Source organism: Opisthocomus hoazin, chromosome 7, assembly GCF_030867145.1.
Source record: "Opisthocomus hoazin isolate bOpiHoa1 chromosome 7, bOpiHoa1.hap1, whole genome shotgun sequence".
NCBI lineage: Eukaryota > Metazoa > Chordata > Aves > Opisthocomiformes > Opisthocomidae > Opisthocomus > Opisthocomus hoazin.
Window position 1 is genome coordinate 47527644 of NC_134420.1, and position 13821 is coordinate 47541464.

At 47.2% G+C, this 13821-nt stretch overlaps 2 protein-coding genes across 7 annotated transcripts in view; one reads left to right on the plus strand and one right to left on the minus strand.

Annotated features, from left to right (window-relative positions):
* Positions 1-277: 277 nt before the first annotated feature.
* ALDH6A1 (aldehyde dehydrogenase 6 family member A1) lies at positions 278-12984 on the minus strand. Its single transcript, XM_075425517.1, has 12 exons — positions 12915-12984; positions 12629-12691; positions 9751-9825; positions 8226-8387; positions 7555-7633; positions 6683-6985; positions 5863-5984; positions 5427-5616; positions 4569-4750; positions 2541-2720; positions 2243-2341; positions 278-1805 (listed from the first exon to the last, which is right to left on the minus strand). Exons 1-12 carry the CDS (start codon positions 12969-12971, stop codon positions 1701-1703), a joined length of 1617 nt encoding a protein of 538 aa, XP_075281632.1. The 5' UTR covers positions 12972-12984; the 3' UTR covers positions 278-1700.
* A 268-nt stretch (positions 12985-13252) lies between these two features.
* The window catches only part of LIN52 (lin-52 DREAM MuvB core complex component), a 49905-nt gene continuing 49336 nt past the window's right edge, over positions 13253-13821 (plus strand). For 2 of the 6 annotated variants that reach the window (XR_012764557.1, XR_012764558.1), the window contains exons 1-3: positions 13253-13437; positions 13521-13595; positions 13760-13797. Coding sequence is in view for 4 of the 6 variants with exons in the window: in XM_075426479.1 (XP_075282594.1) it covers positions 13419-13437; positions 13521-13595; positions 13760-13797 (132 nt within the window). In the remaining 2 variants the exon portion in view is untranslated. The remainder of the gene's footprint in view (positions 13438-13520; positions 13596-13759; positions 13798-13821) is intronic. The other 4 variants (XM_075426479.1, XM_075426476.1, XM_075426480.1 and 1 more) reach the window with 4 other exon arrangements.

Genomic DNA, 13821 nt, shown 5'->3' on the forward strand with positions numbered 1-13821 from the left:
TTGCTATAACTTGATGAAGATATATTTTCAGTTTGTAACAGCCATTTATGTGAAGCTTAAGAGTTTTTGTGATCAAATGATGTGTATGTGGAAACAGCAACAAGGCATTCCTTGAAATGCTGTATGAGGAAATTGGTACAGAAGTCCTTGAAATACTGTAAAAGGAAGATGTATACATGAGTTAAGGAGTCACAGACCAGCCTCTGCAAAGAGGGGAATGAAGTCAACGTCACTCCTATATAATGTCTTACCAAAGAACAGTCATATTCTGCAGAAATGTATTAGCATGTTTTTAATTTGTAATAAAATTGCAAAGTGAGAATTTCCCTCTAGAGTACAGCAGAGGAAAAAAGTAAGATACAAACATTAATGAATCCACAGCAACTGCACTAATACATAACTGTCAGTTACAACGTATCTTTACCAGAAGGCAGGATACAAAGTGTTCACATTTAGGTTGTTTAATCAGAACAAGTAATGGTTACAATCATTAGAATAACACTGTTTTCCATGGGTGCTTGAATGAGTTCCCTGCATTATCTTCCAGGAACCAGGAACAAAAATATAGGCTCTTCAGCTCCAAATGCAAAGATTCGTAAAAACAGAGTATACCAAGTCTTATCCTTCTCTAGTAATGGGACCTGCAGTCCCTAGAGAACATGACTGTGTTTGAGCAAATGTGACAAGGAGTCAATCAATCAGCACAAGAAACACAGCTGTAGTCAGGAAAAGAAACCAACAGAATGGGCCTGGCTGCTTTGTGATTAAAAAAATGTGTTCTTTCTTCCTGCTAACCTGTCTACTTACCCTCCCTTCCATCCAGACCCACACGATGCTGTGACGTGAAGATACATACACAGGCTTATGTTTCTGCTTCCACAGTTTCACTGTGTTACAGGGCCTTTAGGCATGTCTCCGTCAGCACAGTAAGAAGGCACCAAACAACTTTCAGGTATAACGGAATTGATGGCAAGCTGGAGAATACAAGCCACATGCACGACAGGAACAGAAGTTCTCAAGCTGTCAGAGGCACAGTGAAGGTCACTGTACCATACAGGGATTTCTTTCATCCTCAGACAAGCAATCAGATACGCTTTCCTGAAAAATCCTTAGAAAGCTGCTTCCCAAGTGTTTTGGAAACTGCTCAATGGATGAAAGACTGATATTTTCAACTCCCAAACTTGCTGTCTTCATTGTATGTAAAGTGACTTTTGTGAGACACCCAAGCTGTCCCAGTTATGTCACTCAAAATGAGTACTCGTACTTGAGTAAGGTGAACTCAAAATCTTAATATGTAAGAAAAACAGGTAAAGAAAACTGCTACACGACGCAGTCAGGAGTGAGTCACAAAGGCTAAAGACATTGAAGTGGAAACCAGAGTAATGTTCAAGTTCAGAGGGTCTGGAAAGAAATACAAATTACGACCAATGTCACTGTCTGCCCTTTCAATTAGATAAAGTTGTTTCATGTGTGATAGGTTGTAGTAAAAAAAATTAGTTCGGCCAGCCAAATAACACTGACAGCAACAGAAAACCCAGACTGTATGTTACATGAGCCTGCCTGATCTGCACAGAAACAGAGGCCCTTGAGAAAGTGGAGCTTTCTGTTCATTCCCAAGGAAATAGTGATAGTCAGGACAGAGCTGGAAAGTGCAGCATAGAAGGAGAAGGGCACCAGGAACAGCGTCTATAAAGGCTGATTTAGTTTCCCATGGTTGGCATAACCACAGCAGGCTTGGTAACAGTGGCATCTTCCTCTTTCCATTGAGAAATGATAGTTTTCAGCTGTGTGTAGAACTGCACGCCCTGTGGGAAAGAAAGGAGAGACACCACTATCAGCTGTTTGGCTTTATGAATTCTTCAGGTCTGCGCTAGTGGCGTGTCAGACAGTTTTTGCTTTACATACAGAGGGTTCAGTTTTCCTCTGTGGGAGTAACTCCAGTCAGCCTGTCCTTCTGCCAGTTCCCCAAAGATTCTGGTTCTGTGAGAAAGCTTGCTACTTAGTTGTTGCTCCCTTCTCAAATCTCCTAAAAAAAGACTTGCTTTTTTATATTTAAGAAAAGGAAATTGGCTATTGTACCATGCATTATGGTGGCTGTGATCACTGGCTGGTCTTCAGTTTCCTGGTTGAGATGGCTTCAAAGTCTCCTTACTAATGAGGTCTGATGACCATCTCCCATTGCCATTTATAATGTGATTTATCGCAATTCCACCCAATAGAGTACTGTGCATCAGTAAGTTACCTGCTTGCCATAGAAATTGGTGTCTCCTCTGAAAGAAGCGCGGGAGCCAGTGAAAGAGAACATGGGCAGAGGTACTGGGATTGGAACGTTGACACCCACCTAAACCAAATGAAAACTGCCATATTAATGACAAGAAGTAGCAGATTGCAGAGCACTCTCCAAAAGCTACTGTATTTTGTTTCCTTAAATCTGAGGCTGGTTACTGTTGGCTGAGTAGTCAGTGAGTAGTGACTACAGCTGGATGGCTACCCACTGTAAACGGTGAGCACTAATAGCAACAATTCTAGCTTGAACATACCTGCCCCACATCTACTAAGTGAGAATATTTCCGAGCTGTGGCTCCATTGGTAGTGAAGATTGCAGTCCCATTTCCATAGGGGTTATTGTTCACCATCTCAATGGCATCATCCAAAGTGTCCGCTTCCAGAACCACTAAGACGGGCCCAAAGATTTCCTCCTTATAGCAACTCATGTTTGGCTGCCGAGACAACAGAAAAAAGCAGCTTGTATATAAGATATAATAAAAATATTCTAGGAAATAGGATATAATAAACACACATGCTGCTAATGACCAGGATATTCCTAGGATCACCCATCATACTGCATTGCCACAGGCCATCCTTCAGTCCTCTGTGCCTTTCCACCATGTCCCATGCCCTGCCATCTATCTAGTCCACTAAAGAGGGTACCACTTTTCATCTCCAGAGCCCTTTCTGCTTTTAAAGCCTGCCTAACCTCACTGACAGGTCTACTCTGACCAAGGCTGATTAAGACTGGGATTAATTCAGGATAGTTTACTTCAGTTCTTGTTGACAAAGTGACTAGAACCCGCTATCCTTTTCAATTCAGTGTCCAGGATTTATATCTGATAATTAGCAATATCTGACAAATACAAGAACACCAGCTGGAGAGTACTTTAATCAGTAATACCTAGTACAGCAAACTACAAAACATTAATTTGACAAGTTCTAAGTTTTACGTGGCTTAACATATGAAGAAGGCTGAGAGAGCTGGGGTTGTTCACCTTGGAGAAGAGAAGGCGCTGGGAAGACCTTACTGCAGCCTTTCAGTACTTAAAGGGGGCTTATATGAAAGACGGGGACAAACTTTTAAGCAGGGCCTGTTGTGATAGGACAAGGGCTAACGGTTTTAAACTAAAAGAGGGCAGATTTAGACAATATAAGGAAGAATTTTTTTACAATGAGGGTGGAGAAACACTGTCACAGGTTGCCCAGAGAGGTGGTAGATGTCCCCTTCCTGGAAATACTGAAGGTCAGGTTGGACAGGGCTCTGAGCAACCTGATCTAGCTGAAGATGTCCCTGCTCATTGCAGAGGTGTTGGGCTAGATGACCTTTAAAGGTCCCTTCCAACCCAAACTATGATTCTATGATTAACCACTGTGTAAGAAAACTAAGAATTGCAAAGTGAAACTTTCATTTTTGAATACACAACTATTTATGACACATCACAGGAAAGTGATGTATTTTAAGATGTTTAATAAAAATAAGGCAAGGAAATTCTGAACTAGATTAAAAGACTGAATTACATAATAGCATAAAATCAATAAAATCCTAAGAATACAAAGTACAATAGCAGAAGTATTGAGATTGGTTTGCTACCATGGAATCACTCACTAAAAGGCCCATGATGAACTGAATACTTAAACATTAAGGAAATCAGACCAGCTAATTGCATAAACACAAACCAATGAATTTAGCTATGAACACTCACATGGATGTGTGCCTGGTAAAGAATATTCCCCCACAGTAGTGTCCATCTTTTGCACACGATGCATTATATTGAGAGGCTGAGTCAATGAAGTTGTGAATATATTCAACAACAAACAGACTTTGTACCTTATCCTATATTATTTGCACAAAGATTTCCACAAATATTTAACTTTTCTGCAAGTCCTTAAATTGCAAACTGCAGGAATGTATAACAGAAGAAGGAAAATTGCAAGTTTGGCTGTTCATCATACTCTTCCTCGGCATTTGCTGCTGGCCCTCACTACAGATAGTACGCTATGCTTGAAGGACATTTAGTTTAACGCAGTACAAACTGCCCATACCTTCTTTTGATTGGCTGCGCTCCGTTCAAGTTAAGATCATTGACCTCACTCCGAGTATGCTGCACTACTGCGAATCCTTTTATAGCCTCCACAGCAGCATTACAATGGGCACTTCATGGGAATTGTGCAAGGGAAGGCTGAGCCATTTACGGGCTTTCTACCTGGTGTTTATTGATTACTGACTGATCTGGACAACTCATTCTTCAACTGACCCTGCAATATACACTAAGAAGCGCTGGTTCTGGTCATCTTACCTTGACCTTGGCAAGGATTGTTGGTCCAACAAAATTCCCATTTTCATAGCCCTTCACTTTGATGTTACGTCCATCCAGAAGAAGGCTGGCACCTTCTTTTACTCCTGCCTCAATCAGACGGCAAACCCGTTCCTTAGCTTGGGGACTGATTAGAGGCCCTAGATCTGCTCCAGGCTGGTCTCCTGTGAACAGGCAGAGACACCAAGCTTTTAACCCTGACAGCTTCCTCTTCACAGGCATCATGGAGATAACCACACTGGCAGGAAAAATCTGAAAATCCTGATGTTTCTGAACATCAGGAACACAGATTTGAGACATTAATGAACAGGAGTAATAGCCTGCAATTCTCATAATCAACAAACAAGAGAAGTCGTAAGTATAAGCATAATTTTAGACCACTGGGAAGCCAAAATTCAACAATAGATTCTTCTCAGGATGGAAATGTTTCCCCTTTGCAGGACTTTATTGAACATAAATAAAAGATAGTACTCCTAGGATTAATAACAGTCATTTTTTTTCCAAAGTACTTGTTTCCATTTTTCCTTTTTATTGCATGCTTACTACAAAACAGAAGGATCTCTAAGTGAGGTTGCTATACAAATGGTAGGACATAACCTCAAAACTCCACTTAAAACCCTATCCTGTAAACCTTGCATCACTACCAAGCCTTCCGACATATTCCTAACTCCAGCTCTAGGGCTGTGTTCCCAGACAATCTGCTAGCTCCTACCCCTACACATCAAACCTATGGTGCCAATAGCTCCGAGGGACACACCATCGTACGGCAGATACACTGACCTAAAAAGCTACAGTTGTACAGAAGTGAAGTACCTGGTAAGAAATTATCACGGTCTGTACCTGCATTCACACGTAGATTTTTGGCTCTGTCCACAAGCTCTGGCAGCCATTTCTGAGCTTCTCCCACTAGAATTGCTGTAGACAGGGCCATGCAGCGTTGGCCAGCTGCTCCAAAAGCAGCTCCAACCAGCTGGTTCAAGGTGTTCTCTTTATTGGCGTCAGGCATCACCACACCATGGTTCTTGGCTCCCTGAAACACGACACATACACAGTCTCCCATCATTAACCACCCCAGACCACTGCTTCTCTAGCTTCTGGCAACATCTTCATAGTAGCTACAACTCTGCTACCAACAGGCTGGCAAGACGGGCAGCCTCATCACTTAACTATCAGTAGCAAAGTCAGCTTCTGCTGCTGCGTGGCGTGGTCTCTCTTAACATTCGCAGGAGACAGAGGCAGTCTATGTGCTGAAGTGAGCTCCATTCAGAGGCATTACCATGTTGGCCTGGACTCTCTTGCCATTCCGGGATCCTCTCTCATAGATGTACTCGCCAGCTTGATTAGATCCCACAAAGCTGATTGCTCTGATATCCGGATGGTCACAAATGAAATTCACAGCTTCAAATAGGAAATAATACATTATATACTGTGGTGCACAAATGCTTCCCCCTGTCCCCGTCCCCACAGTGCTAAACCTACATATCTTTCTTCCTGTTGAAATTCCTGCCTCTGTGTTTCCTACATTTGAATTTCCCTGCTGTCTCTCCATGCACGTCTCCACTAATTTCTCAGCATGTATACACCTGCCCCTGTGCTCACACACCTGGCCCTCTGCCATCTCTTCACACTCTGGGCATCTCCCAAGGTGCCTGAGCGATGGTGAAGTTACTGTTGTCTGTTTGTAGCCTCATGTTCTGATGGTACTTGTGTGCTGTGGAAAACATCACATTAGGAGCTAAAATACTGGCATCCACTGACATTCAGTGAGGCATTTAATTCTTGCTTAGGCTTCCCTGTGAAATCAAGATGATTTATCTACTTATTTCAGTTGGAGCTTAGGTTGCTAAATAGAATTTGAGCACTTACGTGCCTTGGGAACTCTGACCCCAGCCCCCAAAATTTTGTCAACCATATGTCCTGAAAGATTTGGTTCAAGATGGCAGAAAATCTCCTAGTCGCCTCCATCAAGAGGGCTGACGCATCTGTCCAAACCTATCCAACAGCAGTAGGATCAGACTCTCCATCTTACTTAGTACTTCCACTGAATATACACCACAACAGAGACACTCCAGCCATCTCCCAAGGTCCATTATTACCTTCATGCTGTCCATGGATGATATTCAGGGTCCCATCGGGGGCACCAGCGTCCTGAAACAGCTTGGCAAGGAACATGAGTGCTCCTGGTACACGCTCAGAGGGTTTCATCAAGAAGGTGTTTCCACAAACCATAGCCATGGGGAACATCCAAAGAGGAATCATGGCTGGGAAATTGAAGGGTGCAATCCCAGCACACACACCGAGAGGCAGACGGTAGGTGTAAGTGTCCATGTCTTTAGTGATGGAGGGCATGGTCTCTCCCAGTATGAGGGATGTCACGCTGCAAGCATGTTCAACCACCTCTGCAGCAGAAAGCGCAATAGGCCACTGGATGATCTGTTAATAATCAGCCCCCAAACTCCCTTCTCACCACTGCCTTGACCCAAGTCTTTCCTCCAGCCTCTTTTCCCACAACTTAAAACTCATTGTGCTCCAGAAAACACCTTTGCTCTGCCAAGCACTGTGAGCTCATTGTGAAAAGATTCTCTCTTGCGTGTATTTTATGTCATTGTGATGGGAGCACAGACACAACAGCCCCAGTAACAGAGCACAGGTGCAGTATTAGTGTACCACCTGGGACTCAAACTTAGACATCTGAGCAGAAGTGAGAAGTTCTTACCCCTTTACAGCAATCTGTAGTCACTCCTAGCAAAAGGAAGGATCTAACAACTTGGAAGTGACTTAGGGTAACTCAATCTAAGGGAACTTTTCAGGTTAGAGTTATAATTGCCCCTTTTCTTTTAGAAGAAGGAAAAGTCTGTGAAGGCAGCTACACGTACAGACTCCCAGAGCAATCAGTTGCTCAGGAGACCTCCGCCCTTCCTATAGGTTCTCAAAGCCCCTTTTTTAATAGGAGGAGCCAGCAGCTTACGGAGGCCTCGGAACACATCTCCCTCAGCATCAGCCAGGGTCTTCCCTTGTTCAAAGGTGATGAGTTTTGAAATTTCTTTCTGAAAACAGAAAACATGAAGTTTATGAATGTTAGAAAAGCGCCTGCCTGTGAAACAGGGTGCAGAGATGAGAGGGTTTAACTGGGAGTTGAAAATCACAATGAAGACTGAGTAGAACCTGGGAAGCCTACACTGATTGATTTGCTCCTTGTAGATAAGAAGCCAATAAGGCACACAGGTGACATTTTAGAAAAAGCAGCTGTGGGCTGGCTTATATTCTACAGTTTTCATGTGTCACACCACAGACACACAAAAAAAGCAATCTGGAGAATCCAAAGTCATAGTAGCATTCTTGACCCACTTGACTTTGTCAATTGGCACTTTCTGCATCAAGGCTGAAAGTTCCTCTCGTGGCTTATTGGTAAAGAAACAAATGCAGAATAATATTCCCTAAGCAGCACTGCCTCTCTGTCCCCATTTGCTTGGAGAGTACTTTGCTGCACTTCTCTACGACAGCATCTCACTTGTCTCCTCAATCATAGCGACAATGCCTCATCGAGAATACAGTAAACCCTGAGTCTCTCAGTTTAATTCCTAAAGTCAACTGCAATGCATTCAGCAATAGCTATCACCCGCAGTCGTGACGTCTCACCAGATTGTCTTTGATGAGTTGCTGATAACGCAGGAAGATTTGCTGGCGACTCAAAACAGATGTTTCTGACCAGTTCCAAAAAGCCTTTTTGCAAGAAGCCACAGCTGCTTCCATCTCACTGGCTGTGGCTTTTGGTACACGGCCGACCACTTCATTTGTGGCCTGAAGGAGAAAACAAACTGCATCAAAACTCACTTTTTCCAGCTGTCCCTGCCAACCATTCACTGGTCCATTCACACCACACACCTAATGTCCTTGCTCTGCAAGGAGCTGTACTTGTGAGGGGAGAGCACAAGAGACTCCTTCCTTGGTGCACACAAAAGGCCTGGGCTACAGCTGGAATAGCACTGAAAACCTGCACTCCACACATCTCAAATTAGGCACCCAGAAAGCTGCAAATGCAGTGCTGATGGAGCTGAAGTGACTTGTCTACCCTGCAAGTTCTAGAGAGTATAAGGCAAAGATTTCTGTGGACTGTGGTCTTTTGCCTCTGCATCATCTTGACTCATCTGCTGTCCCTCTTGCACATTAAATGAGGCAAGGTTCCTTTGAAAAAAGCAGAACATGACTGTGCAGTTGGCACTGATGTTAGTTTACCTAGACCACTGGGCCAAAGTGAGATTTTTATGAGCAACCTTATTTCTACAGTATTTTAATTTTAAAAGCTTGTCTTTGCCAGTTAAACCTCCTTCTAATGCTCTCTTAAAAATTAAGTCTGCTTTGACATGACAAAAACACCAGGTACATCACTAAGAGAGAAACTACTCAAGAGAAACAAAATCAAACAAGAACATCGGTCGCCACATAGAGACCAAATGAGCTTCATGAACACGGCTTGCTGCTCTGATCACTTCCACAAAGCAAATCAAAATGGGGCTTTATAGTGAAAAGTTTTAGAAACCGCTGTCCAAATGCTTATTGGAGGGGTCAAAAGGGTCAGAGTTCTGCGTGCAACCTCATTTCCACTTGTCTTTGGTGGAGGACTCAGACAAGCACAAGTGCTACAACTCTAAGATTATTTTGCACTGCATAGCATCCAGCCTCTAGATTCACTGTGAATATTGTGGCTCACAGATAGAAGCTCCTGAAAAGCGAGGAGCTTCAGCTGTCAGAATTTTTTATCTTGGTCTGAGAGTGAAGTCAGACTCTATCAGGACTTCACATTCAGCTGGCATCAAATCACACCCAGCTGATTTCACATACAGGGTGAAAGAAACCGTTCAGAAATTTGATGTACTGATCACAGAGCCCTTCTACGAGCAAAAAAATGTAAGCAGGGTTTAAGCTTCCTTTGTGGAGATCAGAGTTTTACTACACAGGGGAGATAAAGGAGGTCATCGCTTTCCTAAGACTGACATTTCATGTGAAAAGGAAACTGAGAAACTGTGTTAAATCGACCTTAAGCTCCAAGTCTAAGCCTTTCTCAAGAAATGTATGTACTTTTCCCTTTTGCCAAGTGCTTGAACAGAGGCAGACTCTTGTTGCACATGATTGCTAATATATAAGCTGAGGCCGTTTCACTTACTGGGTTGTGGATATCAATCCATTCAGTAGTTTTGGACTCAACAAACTTCCCATCAATGAAGAGTTTCGTTGTCGGCTGTGGAGAACAAAACACTGGCCAGTGAGCGATCTTTGTCTCAAGGTGCCCAAATACGAGTGTGCTTTATTACAGGCAAGCCTTCGTCGTTTACTGCTATGCTGCCCATTAGAGAGCCTAGATCCAGTATTCACAGCAAGAGCCAGCTAACTGCTTAGGCTGAAATTTTTCATGCTCTTTGCCCCATTTTTCTCTTACTTTACACCAAAATGGCCAAAATTCTTTCTAAAAACAGTTATAGAAAAATACATTACTATGCTTATGTTCAGAAAGATATCAAGCTACTTAATTGCTCAATGTATGCTAAATTAGAAAACTGAAAAACTGCAACTCATAAAAGTTCAAAAGAAACAGTTAATAATTCACTTGTGAGAATTCCACGTACCCAGTGCACACTGTACTATGTGTTTCCTTCCCATCAAGCCACTACTTTGGTTCATCTCTCCAGCTCATAGCTACAAGCATAAAATTGGACTGTCTCCATGCCTGCAACTAAGAGCAAGGAACCTACATCTGCTGAGTTCACAGTGATTGCCCTGGCAGGTAGCATGGAGAACAGAACATTCCAACTCAGATGCAGAGGAGAAAAAAGGGAAGATTGGAATAAGGAGGTAAACGTAGGACCAAAGGAAAAGCAGTGGCAGAAGCTGTAACTAGCACTGGAGAACCAACAAAACTGTAGCACTCGGGAAAAGAGATTTGGACTGCATAAATAAAGAGACTGGAAACTAGCAGTTGATATTGGGAGGTAGGGAGAGAATTAGGAGAAAGCAAGAACTAGTTAATCATGCAATGAAACAGTGGCTTGGGGAGAACAGATAAGAGGAAGGGGAAACGGATCTGCCGTGTGAAGAACAGAAATGGGACACAAGAGATGAAAAGAACTGGGCCATAAAAAAAAAGTATCAAGGAGCAGTGTGAAGAAATTAAGAAGTGGAATTAGGAGAGGGAGACGAGGATTGAGATGCTATCCAAGGTGTAATGAAGGGAGAGAGATCAGAGGAAGAAAAAGTAAAACAAAAGTGGATGGCTGGACAAGTGATGACAGCAAAAAACTGAACAGCAATGAGAACTGAGACAAACAGAGAAGGCAGGACTAGGATGAGAAGCGTAAGACTGTTAACAGATAAGCAAGACCTGTTGATTTGGGAGGTAACACCAGGAGTGGGTTAAAAAAAAAAGTTGCAGATGATTACGTAGCTGGAATTACACTTGGGAAAGAGAGGCAGAAGTCTGTGCCTACAAAAACACCATACCCTGTAGAACCTGGAAGAAGTGCAGGTATCACAGAATCACAGAATGGTAGGGGTTGGAAGGGACCTCTGGGGATCATCTAGTCCAACCCCCCTGCCGAAGCAGGGTCACCTAGAGCAGGCTGCACAGGACCTTGTCCAGGTGGGTCTTGAATATCTCCAGAGAAGGAGACTCCACAACCTCTCTGGGCAGCCTGTTCCAGTGCTCCGTCACCCTCAAGGGTGAAGAAGTTCTTCCTCATGTTCAGACGGAACTTCCTGTGCTTCAGTTTGTGCCCATTGCCCCTTGTCCTGTCGCTGGGCACTACTGAAGAATCTGGCCCCATCCTCCTGACACCCACCCTTAGGATATTTATAAGCATTTGTAAGATCCCCTCTCAGCCTTCTCCAGGTTAAACAAGCCCAGCTCCCTCAGCCTAACAAAGTCCTTGGTTTCCTGACTGTCAGAATACATATTCTAGTGCTGGTCTAAAGAATGACAAACTCCTACTGCTATCAGCCACTCCATAGCCCAAGTGCCACGTATCTGCTGTGGACCTACACGCTCCAGAGCTTTATGGTCCACGTGGATTTCAGTGCAATGGAATTTATGTTTTTTTCAAATTGTTTAAAAGGGATATCTAGAAAATCACACATAGAAAGAAAAAATATTTTAAGCAAGCCAGGAAGCGCTGAACTAAGATTGACTATACTTTTTCCATAAGATCACCACGTTTTTTCTGTGGAGAATGAACCCGCTGTGGCAACAAGGACTGCAGTGAAGCAGACTATCTGGAGAATTGTGATTTAGCTGTTCAGAACTTGGAGAGAGTACAGCCATGGATACCAGAGGAAAAAAGGCACCGTAACAGTTAAAGTTGTTTGATCTTGCCCAAAGGAAATTAGATCCTCTCTCTGCCACAAACAGATGGTACAAGGCCAGTCCACACAGCCCGAAACCATCTTTTTTCACGCATTATCATTAGTCACGCATTCGATATTCATTTTTGCTGATCTTATTGAAGAGCTATTACACACGGTAAAAGACATCTAAAAATTGGGAAAAGGAAAGTGGCTGGTACGTATTCAGCACAACGCGTGCTGCTTAAGGAGCACGGAGAAAATCAACCAGGACGTGATTAACGGAACTAATGGTGCACGGCCCTGCTGAGCCAGGCAGGCCTGGCCGCACGCACCGATGCGGGGGGGCTCAGCGATGCGGGGGGCTCCCGGCGCGGCTCCGAGCTCCGGAGTCCAACAAACCCGACACTGAACTTTTTTCCCTTCCGTCCCGCTGAGCACGGGCAGGCCCAAACGTTCGCTCCAGGAACACCGTCCCGGAGCCACGGCGAGGGGAGCCGAGCCGAGGGGAGCTGAGCTGAGCTGGCAGAGACGGCCTTACAGGAGAAGGCCCGAGGGAAGCCTTCCCCGGCTGCGGCGGGCAGCGGCGGCGCCCGGGGCTCTCCCGCGCCCTCCCGCCCGCGGCCTCCCCTCAGCCCGGGCGGGGCGGCCCCCCAGGCCCCGCGGCCTCCCCCCGCCCGCCGGCTCCGCTCCGCGGGACGGGCACTCACCACGGAGGACGAGGAGGCGGCGGCGGCTGAGGTGATCCAGGGGGCACCGGCTCTCCGCGGCAGCTGGACGGGAGGGTAAGCACAGAGCAGCCCGGTTCTGCAGGGCTCCCGACTGCCACCGGAGCCCCCGCGCGAGTCCGGCGGGCACCCACCCGCTCCCCAGCCGCCCCCCGCCGCCGGCTGCTCCCCGCCCGGGACCCGGTGGGCCGCGAGCCCCCTCCGCCGCCCGCCCCGCGGCCCCCCCGAGCCCCGGACGCCGCTGCGGGGCCGGGGGCCGCCGCCTCACCCTCAGCGCCACGCGCCGCCGCCCGCCCCAGGCGCCGCGCGCCACCGCCGCCGCCATCCCGGCCGAGGGTCGCTGCACCGCGGCCCCCTCGCCCCGCGCCCCGCCCCCGCCCGCCCGCAGGCACCGCCCCCGCGCGCTCATTGGCCTCCCGCTCACAGGGCTCGCCAGCTCCGTGCCTCCCTCCGGCGGGGCCCTCGCGGCCCGCCGCCAATCGCCGTCGGCAGCCTGTCGCCCCCGCCCCCCGTCCCCCCGCCCCCCGTGCCGGGCCGTGGATTGGCCGCCAGAGCTAAGCCGCCCACTGGCAATCAGAGCCCGGATTGGCCGAGCGCCGCCCCGCGGCGACGCCTCCTGGCGGTGGCGGCGAGAGCGACACGTGGGGCTCGGGGCGGGGGTAGTTTGTTTTTCCTCTCCGTCCCGGGCTCGGAGAGGGCGGAGTCACGCGCTGGGGGGCGGGGCGTGTGGTGTCCCGGGAGTACCGGCGATGCGTCACGTGAGGCGGGCAAGATGGCGGCTCCCGCGGACGGTAAGGCGCGAGCGGCACCGCTCCGCTCCCGGTCCTGCCGGCGGGGCCTGGGCCGTGCCTCACCTCCCCCTCCTCTGTTGCAGGCACCGACCTGGAGGCCTCGCTGCTGAGCTTCGAGAAGCTGGACCGCGCCTCCCCGGACCTGTGGCCCGAGCAGCGTAAGTCCAGCGGTCCCGCGGCTCTCAGCCAGCGGCGGGGAGCTCGCTCCGCCGCGGCCCTTCCCTTCCCTTCCCGGGCAGCCGGGCTCGGCCGCGGGGGTCGAGGTGGTGCCGGCGGCGGCTGAGGCGCTCACTCCGCGCTGCCCTTGGTTCTCTCTCCCCAGTGCCCGGAGTTGCCGAGTTCGCCGCCTCCTTCAAAAGCGTGAGTAACCGCGGCTGTGCCGCT

What these genes read in the sequence shown, in the direction of transcription:
- ALDH6A1 (XM_075425517.1), bottom strand. Translation starts at nt 12,971, where the DNA reads ATGGCGGCGGCGGTGGCGCGCGGCGCCTGGGGCGGGCGGCGGCGCGTG. An exon ending in CCGCCTCCTCGTCCTCCGTG is followed by an intron (nt 9,826 to 12,628) that starts GTGAGTGCCCGT and finishes TGTTCTCCACAG; the next exon opens with CCGACAACGAAACTCTTCAT. An exon ending in AGATGTGTTCCGAGGCCTCC is followed by an intron (nt 6,986 to 7,554) that starts GTAAGCTGCTGG and finishes TTTCTGCTGCAG; the next exon opens with AGGTGGTTGAACATGCTTGC.